The sequence below is a fragment of the Paroedura picta genome, chromosome 3 (assembly GCF_049243985.1).
Source record: "Paroedura picta isolate Pp20150507F chromosome 3, Ppicta_v3.0, whole genome shotgun sequence".
Classification (NCBI taxonomy): domain Eukaryota; kingdom Metazoa; phylum Chordata; class Lepidosauria; order Squamata; family Gekkonidae; genus Paroedura; species Paroedura picta.
In genome coordinates this window covers 143,712,328-143,726,500 of record NC_135371.1, presented here as the reverse complement: position 1 = coordinate 143,726,500, position 14,173 = coordinate 143,712,328, and the positions used below count along the sequence as shown (strand labels likewise).

Below are 14,173 nucleotides of genomic sequence, written 5' to 3'. Positions count from 1 at the left end.
ATTTTCATTTCATCCTCGGATATCTTCTCCTGGCCGTTGCCTGTGGAAAGAAATGTTGACTGCTGCGACTTGAGGGATTGGGACTAGTTCTCAAACATTAAATGGGCCTGCTTGCTTTAGCCCATATGACTTTAGCAAAGCTTAGCTTTTGTTCTTTCTTTATAGATTATCATGCTTCAGAAATATGGAAAAGCCTTACATTTGTTTAACATAGTGGAGGACTCGTGTTTTTATATCCTGGTTATTGATAGCATTTTATACATGCTGCTGGCCCTCTATTTTGACAAAGTAATTCCTGGTAAGCAAAATTTTATGAATATTCAGTAACTAAGATTTAACTTCTGTGGCTCTTAGTGGAAAGGAGGGAGGTAATATGGGTAATACCTCGATCAGAAATTGCTTGCCCAAGCTGTCCGGAAGTGATGTGTTTTCTGGGAATCTTATGACTGGCATACAGGTTGAGTTTAGACATAATGTGAAACCATGATTTATTTAAATCATGGTCCCTTTGGGGAATCTAAAAAGTGACCCACAGGCAATGCTCATTCATGGCTTGCTTCAAGAAATCTTGGTTTCAGAAGTTACTTACTCTTCTTGTTGCTATTTCATCATGTATTTCTTACTCTCACTGTGGGAAAACTTTGCTGTGTTATTTTATACTGGTTGTTGTTACTCAGAGACTTGAAATCTGCACTGCTTTTTCTTGATGTTAACCCTTTCTTCTCTCCAGAAGACATTCTGTTTAAATTGAATTAGAGGATAAAGAAAAAATGGGTGTACCCAAACATGTGCCAACAGAACAAACAGGGGGAAATGCTAGGTGCTAGATGACTGGTTTATTTTACAAAATCTATTTTTATCATGGTAAGAAACATGAGCCAAAAAATATCAAAAAGATTATTAGAACTTTGCAAGAAGAGTGTATAAGTTCAGGATAGATGTCAGTTGCTGGCATTCTTCGAGGAAACTTTGGTGCTTGATCCATTCCAGTCTGGCTTCTGACTTGACCATAGGGTGGAGCCTGTCTTGGTTGCTCTTATGGATGATCTCTGGCACCAGCTGGATAGAGGTTAGTACCAGCACCTTGAACTTGACCCAGAACTCTATCAGCAACCAATGCAGCTATGGTTGGACAGGTTGAACATGGGCTGTCCAGGGGGTCCTTATAAGGACTCAAGCAGCTGCATGTTTTATCAACTGTAACTTTTGAGTCAAGGCCAAGGGTAGACCCACATAGAGTGAGTTGCAGTAATCTAATCTAGAGGTGACTGTCACATGGACCATTGTGACTAAATCTTCCAGGGCCAAGTTGGGTGGTAGAAACTTTGCCTGGTGAAGATGGTAGAATGTTTGTTGAGCTAATGGAGCACTATCTATTTTCTTCTTTTCTGAAGAGCAATGGCAAACTCCCCCTGTCATAGTATGATATTTTGCTGCTGACTCAGCCCTGGAGCCTGAGGGAGATGATGAGTTCATACCTTAAATTACTGAAATGGCACGAAAGAGGGTTTTTTAAAGTTCAAAAATAACCAAATATTTTATTCTACATAAAGGTGAAATTAGGGGTAAAAGTTCTGAGGTATGCTGAGGTAAATCAGTACAGGCACAGACTACATATGTTTCACAGAACAGGGAGATTTTTAAGATTTCTGCTGTGATTTCAAATCTTTAAGATGACAGGTTTTTGTTTCAATTTTTCCTAAATATGTCAATATGCTTTCTTGAAGTGTTTGACTCTTTTGGTTTCCAGAAGCCAGGGATACTCTTTCTAGTACCCAAATTGTCACTAAACCCACCAGTACTCTTCTCAAGGTTTACTGACTTCCGGTTTCTAAACATATCTGACCAGGATCATTTCATTCCTTAGTTTGTCAAAAGGTTAGCTCATTAGGCCAGAGGGGTATCCTAGTTATTACAGAATATTGGTCCATCTACCAAAGAAGGGGCCCCATCTAACGGGACATATCCTCTTCAGAATGATGCCCTCTAGCTTAATGAACTAAAAAGCATCATATGCATGCATGTCAATATCCAAGGAAGTCCACAGACCAAACCAAATATAATGATACTTCATATTTATCTATTAAAATGGTGAATGATTCAGACTAGGCTTATGAATTCAGTTTAATATCCTGAATATGGAAGTATTGCTCAAATATAAACACTATGAAGCCATCTCTAAATACTAACATTTGACTCCGATACTCAGTTTTCAGTTACTTTTTTCCACTTCAGAATCATCAATTTGTTAAAAGAAAAATCCAGATGTCTTTAATTCCTCTGATTTTTCTGCTCATCTCCAGCTAGTTGTTCAGGAATGCCCCTTTCCTTCAGTGAGACTGATTAGATAAGTGGTGAGGCCTGATGGTATTAAATATGAAGAAAAGATTTAACTATACCTCTTGATTTTCAAATGGTTTGACTTTTAATATCTCTACTAGACAAATACGGAGTGGTTTATCCACCGTTATTTTTCCTAAAGAAGTCCTACTGGTTTAAACAAAGAAGTGACTATATTCATGAACAAAGCCATAGCAATATCTTCAGTGATAATGTTGAGCCCGTATCTCCTGAATTTGATGCAAAAGAATCCATAAGGTAAATATACTGGACAGGAAATACTAGCTATAAATATGTTATCATACCGTGGTTTTAAGGGGATGTAGTTTTATCATTATTGTCCTTACTCCATGAACTATCCTCTGCAGTCAAGAGTATTTCATTTTTGCTTTCACAAGATTTCAGTGAAGATTGTACCTCTTTCTTTGCAAAGAAAACAAACAGAATTATATTGCTGTTAAAGGTGAAGCATTAAGTTGTAATTAAGCCATTAAGTTGTAACTGATCCATGAAGACCCCATGGAGTTCCAACTCATAGGGTTTTTCAAAGCAAGAGATGAGCAGAGGTGATTTTCAATTGCCTTCATCTGCATAGCAACCCTAGTATTCCTTGATGTTCTCTCAACCAAGTGTTGACCCTGCTTAGCTTCTAAGCTCTTATGACAGTGGTTCTCAACCTTACTTATGCCGCAATCCTTTAATACAGTTCCTCATGTTGTGGTGACCCCCAACCATAAAATTATGCAAGTGTTCTTTCACAGAATTTAAACCAAAACTGACCAATGGCGTGAAGAGCCATTGTTCATGATTGTATATAATTTTTTTTCCTGGGGTTTCTCTGTTCAGTTCTGCCTTTTGTCCCACCATGCTGATCTCGCTCTTTTCTGCTTCTCCAAACAGATAAATGCTCTATCTCGATCTACCCCTCAAGGCTGTTGTGTGGATGGTGCCCCCCCCAGCTAAGCTGCTTGCCCTGCCATGACCCCTGTGAAAGGGTCATTCGAGCCCCAAAGGGGTCCCAACCCCCAGGTTGAGAACCACTGTCTTATGAAATAAACCTGGGATACTGTGAGTCATTAGGTCTGATCTGGATGGGCTATGCTAACCTGATCTCATCAGATCAGGATCAGCCATGGTTAGTACTTAGATGGAAGACTACAAATGGTACCCAGGGTAGCTATGCACAGGCAGGCAATAACAAACTCTCCATCTCTTGCCTTAAATAACTTGTGGGTTGCCATAAGTTGGCTGTACCTTTCCCCTATATCACTGTTATTAAAGTACAAATGAGCTTCAAGTCTGTGGATCAGATCTAGACTGAGAACAACAACCAGCTGAGCATAAATCAGAGGAAAATTATAGTACTGAGATACAAAAAAGCTGAATCTGTACTGAATGTGAAACAGTGGCAGACAAGGCCAGGTATTTCCCCCTTGGAAATAGTGTTCTTACATGATGATTGTAATTATGTACCAACAATGAATTGCATTTCAATCTTCTAGAATCAATAATATTAAAAAAACATACCAAGTGAAGAGCAAGAAAACAGAAGCTTTGAGAGGTGAGATATCTTTGATTGTTTTCTCCATCCAGCCTATTTTTTTAAAAAACCTGACCCCTCCTCCCAAGTTTATCAAAGTCTTTAGCTTTAAGATGAATTGCTTAAAAAGTTTCCCTGGTTTATCTGGCAGTCTAGATTTTTCAATGCAATAAAATTTATAGCAATCGGTGGTGCAATGTCTTTTCCTATGACTTTTTGGTGTTTTGCTCTCTTTAAACAGTTTATGAGATGCCTTTAACCTCTGAAGTATTATATGCCATCTTTGTTCAATCTATTTTAGAAAACTGAGAGTCAGTAAGGATTTGCATGAAAAAAAACAATATACGGAAGATAATATCTCAGAACACTCGAAGAAGGAGTATTTCTCTGGGAAACAAGTTCCGTATATGTGTGTGCATTTGTGGTGTGTTTACATAAATATACACAAACACACACTTTTTCTTCTAGCTGCCAAAGTTTAATATTGCAGTCACCAAAGCTGTTGATCTAACACAGAAACTGTAGAAAGATAGACAGAACACATGCAAGATCTTGGACCCTGCAAGTCCTGTAATACATATTTTGACAAAGAAGTGGTTCCAATTTGGAATGAGCACAAACTGGGAGAATACTGTTCATTTCTATTCATGGTCTGTGATATGTCTAGTTCATGACTGTCATGAACTTTTAGGAGCTAAACAAACTAGTCCTGTTTGTGATGTGGTAGAAAAGCCCACCAGCATGCTAGGGACACCAAACTCTCAGGGGATCTCTGGCTTACTCTCCTTTACCTGACCTTCAAGTTTGATGAGTATTGGATTTATAGGGTCTGAATTATGGTTCCCCTAAAGAAGGTGTTCTATCCACCATTGTTTCTAATGGAGGGATTTTTTTTAAAAAAAGCAAAAAAAAAGCGAGGGAGAGAAAAGAAAAAGTAAGGGCAATAGAAACCCAGCATTACAGAATCAAAGTTACAGAGAATCTCTGCAGAGTCCTGGAGAGTCAAAATCCCAGAGAATCTCTACAGCAGCAACTGAAGGGGTGTGTGTGTGGGGGGGGGCATTTTTGCAAGCACAGCAGAACCAGTGCAGTGTACTAGCTCTCAGTAACCAGTGCCATTGTGACAATGTTTAATTGCAAATAAATACAATAAATAAATGTCAACAGGACAGATGTCTAGCACAGAATCACATTCCAAGCAATGGAGTTGGAAGGCCAGGGAGTTGCCAGACCTCTCCTTACCTTGAGGGTAGTTTATAGCTAGCATAATCATAAACACCCTTGCTTACTGTCCTGTTGAGTATTAATTTACAATGCACTGTCTGGAAGGAATGGACACTAGAGTAAATGTAAATTCCATCTAGAGAGACCATGATTGCAGTGTCTGCTTCCAAGAAGGAAACATGGAGGCCAGCCAGGTGTCATATCTTTAGATCATACCTGAACATTAAGATTAGATTCTGTGAGACTTAAGGGGCTGAGTCACTAATTAACTTTTTCTCCCCATACAGATTTATATAATTGAAACAATAGGTTCTCTGAGAAAGGTTTTACTAATCTCATCAGTCTCCCAATATCGCCTTCTCTTCACACCCACATCAATTAACAAGCATTAACAGCCTGCCCCACCTTGATAGATTTAGCAAGCTAGAGATCATCAAAAAAAATTACATCTTTAGTTCTAATCCAGTTGATTAATCACAGGTCTTATTGTATGTGAAACCCTTGCTGTTCCACCTCAGATTTTATCCTCACTCCAGACAAACCCATCATATGCCTTCTGGTTTCTTTCTAATATGTAAGAAATCACATCAGTACATTTTTTTATGATCTAGCACAGGGGTAGTCAAATTGCGGCCCTTCAGATGTCCATGGACATGTTCACTGGCAGGGGCTCATGGGAATTGTAGTCCATGGACATCTGGAGGGTCACAGTTTGACTACCACTGGTCTAGCATATCAGTTGGGAGGAGAATATTGCAAGCCCAGCACAACCACTTATGTACAGAATGCCCAGCAAAATCCAGTGCTATTGGGGCAAAGCAAGTAAAGAGGACTAAGATCAAACCAGAGCATCCCTGCAGTACAAACTAAAAAGGGGACTTTTTTTCAAGCCCAGCACAACCAGTTTCTGAAACTGTGACACTGTGGCACTGCAATCTTAAAATGACTGATCTCAAAGCACACCACAAGAAATCTAAACAAGGGTTGTATGATTTTGTAGGCCCAGCGCAACCTATTATAAGTTGCAGAATGCCAGCAGAACTCAGGGCTACTGGCTTTGCAAACTTAAATGGACTGATCTCATAGCTCAGAGTAACAAATTAAAGCAAGAGAATGGGGGATATTGCAAGCTATTTGCAAGAAGATGGGAAGGAAGTCTAAAGGGACACTGGTAAAGGGGAAAAAAACTTCTTGAAACTGACAAGAAGTCTGGTAAATATTTTGATTATAAGTGGAGACAGTCTGTCAGGAAATTATTATCATTATTATCATTATTATCATTATCATTATTATTATTATTATTATTATTATTATTATATACATACCGAGGTCTACAAGTATTAACATCACTAAGTGTAAATGCTCTTCAGTAGTGACTTGTTCATACTCTGGCAGTATCATTATCATTATCATTATCATTATCATTATCATTATCATTATCATTATCATTATCATTATCATTATCATTATCATTATCATTATCATTATCATTATTAATTCGATTTGTATGACCACCGCTCTTGGAAGCCGGCTCACGGTAGTTCACAGTGTTTTAGTACAAATCAGTATATTAAAACCATTAAAATTCCCCATTTAAAACCATTCACAAACTGCACGAACTGCCTGAAAGTTTGTGAATGGTTCATACATGTTTAGCCGTCACAAACTTCAGTTCATGAACCATGAACTGGCTAAAATGCATCATGGTTTGTGCTCATCCCTAATTATAACAGATCACAAAACTAACCAATTTTAAGAATAATTCTGTTTTTCTGCCTTTTAAACAATATAATCCTTTCTCTTTCTAATCCCTAGACATCCTCACTCTCTTCTTTATAACCAAAATTAGAACGCTCTATGTAATTTCTATACTTCTCTTTGTAATTTCTGTGTTGTTTGTTTCTCCTTCATCTGTCAATTCTTTGTCCTCCCCAAGATTCTAAAAGGGGTCCATTCAGCCCTTCACATGTCACTTTTCAACCAACAGACTCCTATAGGTACATTAATAGGGTTCAGTAGCCTTCTTAAATATATCAGTTAAAACCTGAAGCACTTTTCTAAATCAGTATGATATTATATTTTGTTAAAAAGTCATTGGAAAAGCATTGCCATTAACTAGATGCAAGTCAGGAAATGACTTTCAAGATGGCGATGGCAAAAAACAGTTTATTCAAATGGAAAATAATTTCTCAAACTTTCCAAATCATCAAAATGAACTCCTAGGTATATTCTATTTTTGGTATCTTCATCAGTGATATGTGATACTCTTAATATTTTATCAGTGGGTCCTCTTTAAATAAATTCTTTCCAATAATGAAAATGTATCAGAATAATGTAAACTTAATCTTATGGTGATATATAAGTGTATATGGTTCACTCTCCAAATGGTTCTACATTCCCCAATATACCGAGGTTTACAAGTATTAACATCACTAAGTGTAAATGCTCTTCAGTAGTGACTTGTTTCTATTCTGGCAGTTTCTAAAGTCTTAATGTCTTAAGACATTCTGGCGAAAAGTCTTTTTCATTAATTATCCAATGCATTTACACTTGCATAATGGAGGTTGATGGTAGCTCAGGTGCATTAGATTAAAAATATAGGAGACTAAGGTAACATTGTCACTTTTAGTACTTACACAATTTCTTGTTTACTAGGTTTATCCTTGAATATTTATGAAGGTCAGATCACTGCTATTCTTGGTCATAGTGGTGCTGGAAAAACAACACTACTAAATATTCTCAGTGGACTTTTCAACCCATCTGCTGGTAAGAATCAAAGTTTCATAAAGCTCATTAGTATCAATCAGACTTTCTTTGAAATAACCATACTTTCAGTTGATTCAAATGGGTAGCTGTGTTGGTCTGAAGTAGCACAATAGACTCAGAGTCCAGTAGCATCTTTAAGACCAACAAAGATTTATTCAGGGCGTGAGCTTTCAAGTGCAAGCACTCTTCATCAGACTAAGAACTCCTTAGATGACTGTGGGAATATATAGCAAAAATTAATTCTGTTACATTAGTAAACTGTGTCACACATCCAAATATAGCCAATGATAATTCTTTGCCAAAACAGCCAATCAATCCCCTTGAAATTCAGTTGTTGTTCACACAAACATGGGAGAAATAAAACTGTCTGTGACAGTGATCAAAGGCTATCACATTACCATATGCTGCTTGCCCCATCTGTTTCCATACCAGTGTGAAACATTCCTACAAGGAAATTGCCAGTAACTATCTTATCCCAAGGCCAGGGAGTAAACTCAACATACCATAACATTGCCATTACTTTACAGTCACATTATCACAATATCACAAATAAAATAAATTGTGAGGAATATGGATATACGAGTTGAACAAGGTTAGCATGCATAGTGAGATAAAAAAAACTTTCAATCGTCTTCCACTTTTCAGGACATATGTTCTCAGGAACGTAGATAAAATTGAAAGGGTACAGAGGAGAGCGACAAGGATGATCTGGGGCCAAGGGACCAAGCCCTATGAAGATAGGTTGAGGGACTTGGGAATGTTCAGCCTGGAGAAAAGGAGGTTGAGAGGGGACATGATAGCCCTCTTTAAGTATTTGAAAGGTTGTCATTTGGAGAGGGCAAGATGCTGTTCCCGTTGGCTGCAGAGGAGAGGACACGCAGTAATGGGTTTAAACTACAAGTACAACGATATAGGCTAGATATCAGGAAATTTTTTTTCACAGTCAGAGTAGTTCAGCAATGGAATAGGCTGCCTAAGGAGGTGGTGAACTCCCCCTCACTGGCAGTCTTCAAGCAAAGGTTGGGTACACACTTTTCTTGGATGCTTTAGGATGCTTTCGGTTGATCCTGTGTTGAGCAGGGGGTTGGACTAGATGGCCTATATGGCCCCTTCCAACTCTATGATTATATGAATTTTTATATACCAGCCATTCACGATAATATGAGTTTCTAAATTAAAAAGAACAACCTCCTCTAAATCTGATGATGTGCAAGTCCCTTTTTGTTACAGGAGGCACAGAATGTTGAACATCAGTTAGCATCTAAGAAAAGGAAAACTGGGGAGGGAGGCTACTGAAGATCTTAAGAATTTAAAGGATTATGTAGAGGGAAGATATGTTTTTTTGGTGGACTTTTCAAATAATTTCTTCTGTTCTTCTCATAGCAACATTGATGGTTGAAGCACCTATCAATGAATTTCTGAATATCTGGTGGACTCTCCATATATGCAAAAAAGTATTCGCCTGTAACTTTAAAAATAAGACCCATTCCAAGCACTGAATGAAGAGATATATGCCAAGAGTTACTTTGAATGTTTAGGGGAATTTAATTAAAAGGGGGACAATAGACAGGAGAAGGGAAAATTTATCTTTGAGACCCTTAACACCACCAATGTTTTGGAGGGGGGGAAGATTAAGATTAGATGGGTGGTGACTTGTGACATTCATCCCTCCTCCAGTCCAGTGAACTTTTAAGGACTCTGACATGATTCTGGGGAAATTAGACTTGAAACAAAAGTGCTTCAACTGATCTATCATATTTGCCAGAATTATGCAAAGAGTACAGAGCTCCTCCAAGTTTACATTAGGGGTATGCATATAGTTTAGCCAAGCCAAAAAACAAAAACCCTGATAAAATACCTTGTCAGTATTTATTTGGTATTTTTCAGTTGAGTATAGGCTCCTTATTCTGTTTCATCTATCAAAATAGCTGACCCAATAATATCCAAATGTTTTTGAGTTTTATTCAGGTATAGCAAGTTTTGTCAAATCTGCTGTCTCTTTGACTGAAATGGCTGCCAGCCATTTAAACCTACAGAATCTGAAAGGTCAATGCAAACCTGGCTACCTAACTAAATAATGTAGAACATACAGTATATTTTTCAATAATTATATATTAATGAACAGTGCAGTTAGTGCATAGATAAATATGAACCATCAGCATGTCTCTAACAAACCAATAAAAATGTACACAAAAGTTAATACAGTAATAACCAATCAAGGGAAGGATAACAGAATGTTAACACAGTGACCACAGTTTGCCAGCCAAATGCAACACAAAGAATAGTGGTCTTATCTTCTCATATTAAAACAGTATTGAAGGAGAATTCACACCCAATGCATGTTTCGCCCCACATCAGGCTTCTTTAAGGAACAGAGCTCCAAAAACAATATCATAAATTTTACAAAAAAATTTAAAATGCCATATTTAAATACACAAAGTTACAACCTGCAAAATGTTGTGATGTAAATATCCCCAGGGAGAAAAATGTCTGTGTCTTACCAACGCTGTAAATCTGTGTAAGTCTATGGATCAAAAAGGAAGAAGAAGACTTGGTTCTTATATGCTGCTTTTCTCTACCCGAAGGAGGCTCAAAGCAGCTTACACTCACCTTCCCTTTCCTCTCCCCACAACAGACACCCTGTGAGGTGGGTGAGGCTGAGAGAGCCCTGATATCATTGCTCGGTCAGAACATGACCATTTTTTCAAAGTTAAACTGAATCATGAAGAATATAAAACTGATAGGCATGAATGCTAAGAATAAATGGTTGTGATATGATTTTGTTTCTTTGTTGTTGCTCAAAAATCCCAAGTGCTTTATCCAAATAACCACATCATGATTTAACATTGTATCATTTCTTTGCTTATATATTTAGGTTCTGCCACCATATATAAATATAATGTAACCAAAAGGGAAGATATGGAGGAAATTAGGAAGATAAGTTCTCTTTGTCCACAATTCAATGTTCAATTTGAATCTCTGACTGTGAAAGAAAATTTAACAACATTTGCTAAACTAAAGGGAGTTCCATCCAATGATATACAAAATGAGGTAGGTGTGATAAGTTGATAAGAAATGGTTTCATGTTAATTTCTAACAATTTTGTAAGCCGATCTAGTTACATTTCCAAGATTTTCTGTTATAATTTTAATCCATTTTTTCAATGTCCTTAGGAGTGATATACCATCTAAAAACATTTTATACCAATTTTCTTTTAATGTCTGACTTGCTGTGAACTTTGTTTCTTCCTTAAGTGATTCCATTGTGAATAAGAATTTGCTCTCTAAAATTTTGCATTAATTTAATCATACATTTTTCACTTGCTCATCTTCTATTTTGAATGTAACTAATAATTTATATATCCATCATAGCAAATGATATTTTTGCTTAGTTACCAGCTGCTCAAAGTCAATGTTCTCTCTGAAGTCTCCATCATCAGTATTCATTGCTTCCTTTAATCTTGAAATTTATTTGTAATAGATTAACCATTGAATGTAAAATGTTAATTATAATAGTTACCATGTCTCTATGTGCATGTTGCTGGAATGCTGCATTTTAGACTTCTGATTCCACTTTTGTCATGCTTTGCTTTTGTGTGTCGTCTATAGCTATTTTAAGAGTTTCATAAGTCATTCATCAATACTTTTCACTTATTTTGGCTACAGGAATAGTCTTTGGGCATTCCTCTTTGATAATATCTCTGGTTTCAACCCATAGTTCTTTTGGTTCTTGTTCATTCAAACTTAGTAATGAAAATTAGTTATTTACATGATCTTTAAACCCTTCTGGAGTGTTGCTTAGACTGCATTTTGGCACTATAAATACTCTGATGCTTTTCAATTTTATTCTAAGTTTTGATATTAACAGTTCATGTTCTGTATCACAATTAACTTCTGTTCCTGTTTTAAAAAACACCTTTTAAATGTTTAAAAACATCTCTATCTTCTGCTTCCCATTATGTAATCTATTTTATTTCTGTACTAGAAAGAAAGCCCATTTTACCCATGGATAAAATGGGCTCTAGGACGGGCTGGGAGAAGGCAGCGTGGCCCCCCACCCCACCCGTGGCTCTCTGGAGCCTTCTCCCAGCCGCAGCCCACAGATTACAGGTTCAGGCACTTTTCAAAGAACAAAAGGGCAGGGTTGCCCTCTGCAGAAGTCATGCTGATTCTTCCTCAAGAAGTGACTCATTGAAGTTCATACCCCAACAGACATTTGGTTGGTCTGTAAGGTGCAACCGGGCTTTTGCTCTTTCTTACTGATTCTGCTTCAGGACGCTTTGTTTCTTTATGTGCCTAATAACAGTTTGTCTATTTATTTGCCTGGAGCTGTAATTTTTTGCTTTACCTTGGTGTAATATTTGCAACTTTAAGCTTCTGGTACAGTGGCTCATTGATTATGAGATCAACAATTTCACATTTGATTACCCTAAGGATTGTCAGGTAAATGCCAGGAAGACCTAGATACTTAATTGCTCCTATAGTCCTAGAGCGTGATCATATCACCTGTTTGATTTAGGTCTTCAAACTTACTTCCTGAAAATAGGCTGGATATGTGTTCCACCCTTCCCAGACTGAACACAAATGCAAATAATCCATTTGGCTTCTCTGTCATCTCCCCCCCCCACTTCCCTCAGTAATTCTTTCTAATATAACCACCCAGCTATGTAGTTTGCTGCTCCAGATACCTTGTTTGTCTCCTGCTTTTGGCAACCCCCTCCTGATTGGCCCCCCGAGTTTTTATCCCGGACAGGGCCCGCCATAACTCCTCCCAGACAGCCCTTACTCCATTATTAAGTCCGTGGCGCACCGCGGGTGGTTTAAAGATGGTCTGTCTGGTGATGTCCACATACACAGCCAAATTTGCAACAGACACGTTATCTTTACAGAATTCAGTGACTTGCTCTCCTGTTTTTATGTCATGGTCCTAGCCCTAATTTTCTTACAATATTGCTTCTTCTTTGTTTCCTATATTTGCGTTCCAGTCACCTATGATAAATAGCACATCTTTAGATGTATGATCAATTTCTTCCTGGACACATGCATAAAAGAGTTCATGTTTTTCTTCATCATTATCTGGAGTTGGGGTGTAAACTTGGATGATGATTGACAGGCTTCCCATGAAGTCCAATTATTATTATTGGTTCAGATTTTGTATTATAACCCCTGATTGCTTGTGCTACATCTTGCCTCACTATGGCCTATTATGCACAGCCGCCGAAACGGTGATTTCGGGTCACATGGAAAACGCGGAGGGAGAAGAGGCGACGCACACCGGTTATGCACGGGACGGGGCGCGACGGCGGCAAAACCCAGAGTAACCGATTATGCACGCAGCGATCCCGGCACCACTTCTGGTTGCGCCCCGGTCACCCGGAAGCTGTGCTTTCTTCCGCGTTTCGCTAACGCGGCTTTTTCGGCGGCATGCACCGAAGCCACAGCTGGTTGCAGCCGGCACCGTGCATTATCGGTGATTTTAGTCGCTGCCATTGCACCCCGAATGTGCGTTATCCCCCCGTGCATAATGGGTCTATTAGAGCAACTTTATTTCTTATGTGTTTGTCATTTCCTGAGCAAAATAGTTAGTAATTTTCTGGACAAAAATTTCCTAATCCAGTCCACTTTAGGTGACTTACACCCGGGATTTCAGTGTTTAAAACAGTGGTCCCCAACCTGCGGGCCGCGGCCCAGCGCCGGGCCGCAAACGCCATGGCGCCGGGCCGCGGCTCCCTCTCCCCGCCCCCCCCACCGCAGTAAAAAACTTCCCAGGCCGCAAGCTTGCGGCCCGGGAAGCTTCTTACTGCGGGGAGGGCGGGGAGAGGGAATCAGGCCCGGGCCGCGCCCGTGCAGGCCGCGCCCCCGCGGCCCGATCCGCGGGCGTGGCTCGCGGGCGTGGCTCGCGGGCGTGGCTCGCGGGCGTGGCTCGCGGGCGCAGCCCGATCAGCGGGCGCGGCTCGCGGGCGCGGCCCGATCTGCGGGCGTGGCTCGCGGGCGCGGCCCGATGCGTGGGCGTGGCCCGCGTGGGCGTGGCCCGATGCCCTGCCGGTCCCCAGCCTAATAAAGGTTGGGGACCACTGGTTTAAAAGATCCATTCATTGTTTTACAATTTTGAACTTACCTTTTTTAAAAATAATTTTATTATTTATTATTATATAAAGCATTTACAGAAAAATTAAGAAAAAAAAGCGACCAGCTGATATGGTTTGCCATCTCTTTTAACATACATATTCAGTTCCCATCACATATTATTCCTAATCTAGAAGTTTTTACCATTTTTCTTAGCCAAGTGATTGTTAATACATAT

At 39.0% G+C, this 14,173-nt stretch overlaps 1 protein-coding gene across 3 annotated transcripts in view; it reads left to right on the top strand.

Annotated features, from left to right (window-relative positions):
* Positions 1–14,173, top strand: part of LOC143833042 (ATP-binding cassette sub-family A member 10-like) — a 113,630-nt gene that overhangs the window by 39,824 nt on the left and 59,633 nt on the right. For all 3 annotated transcript variants that reach the window (XM_077328354.1, XM_077328353.1, XM_077328355.1), the window contains 5 exons: positions 166–298; positions 2,442–2,598; positions 3,843–3,901; positions 7,760–7,870; positions 10,746–10,921. In XM_077328354.1, the coding sequence (XP_077184469.1) occupies positions 166–298; positions 2,442–2,598; positions 3,843–3,901; positions 7,760–7,870; positions 10,746–10,921 (636 nt within the window). The remainder of the gene's footprint in view (positions 1–165; positions 299–2,441; positions 2,599–3,842; positions 3,902–7,759; positions 7,871–10,745; positions 10,922–14,173) is intronic.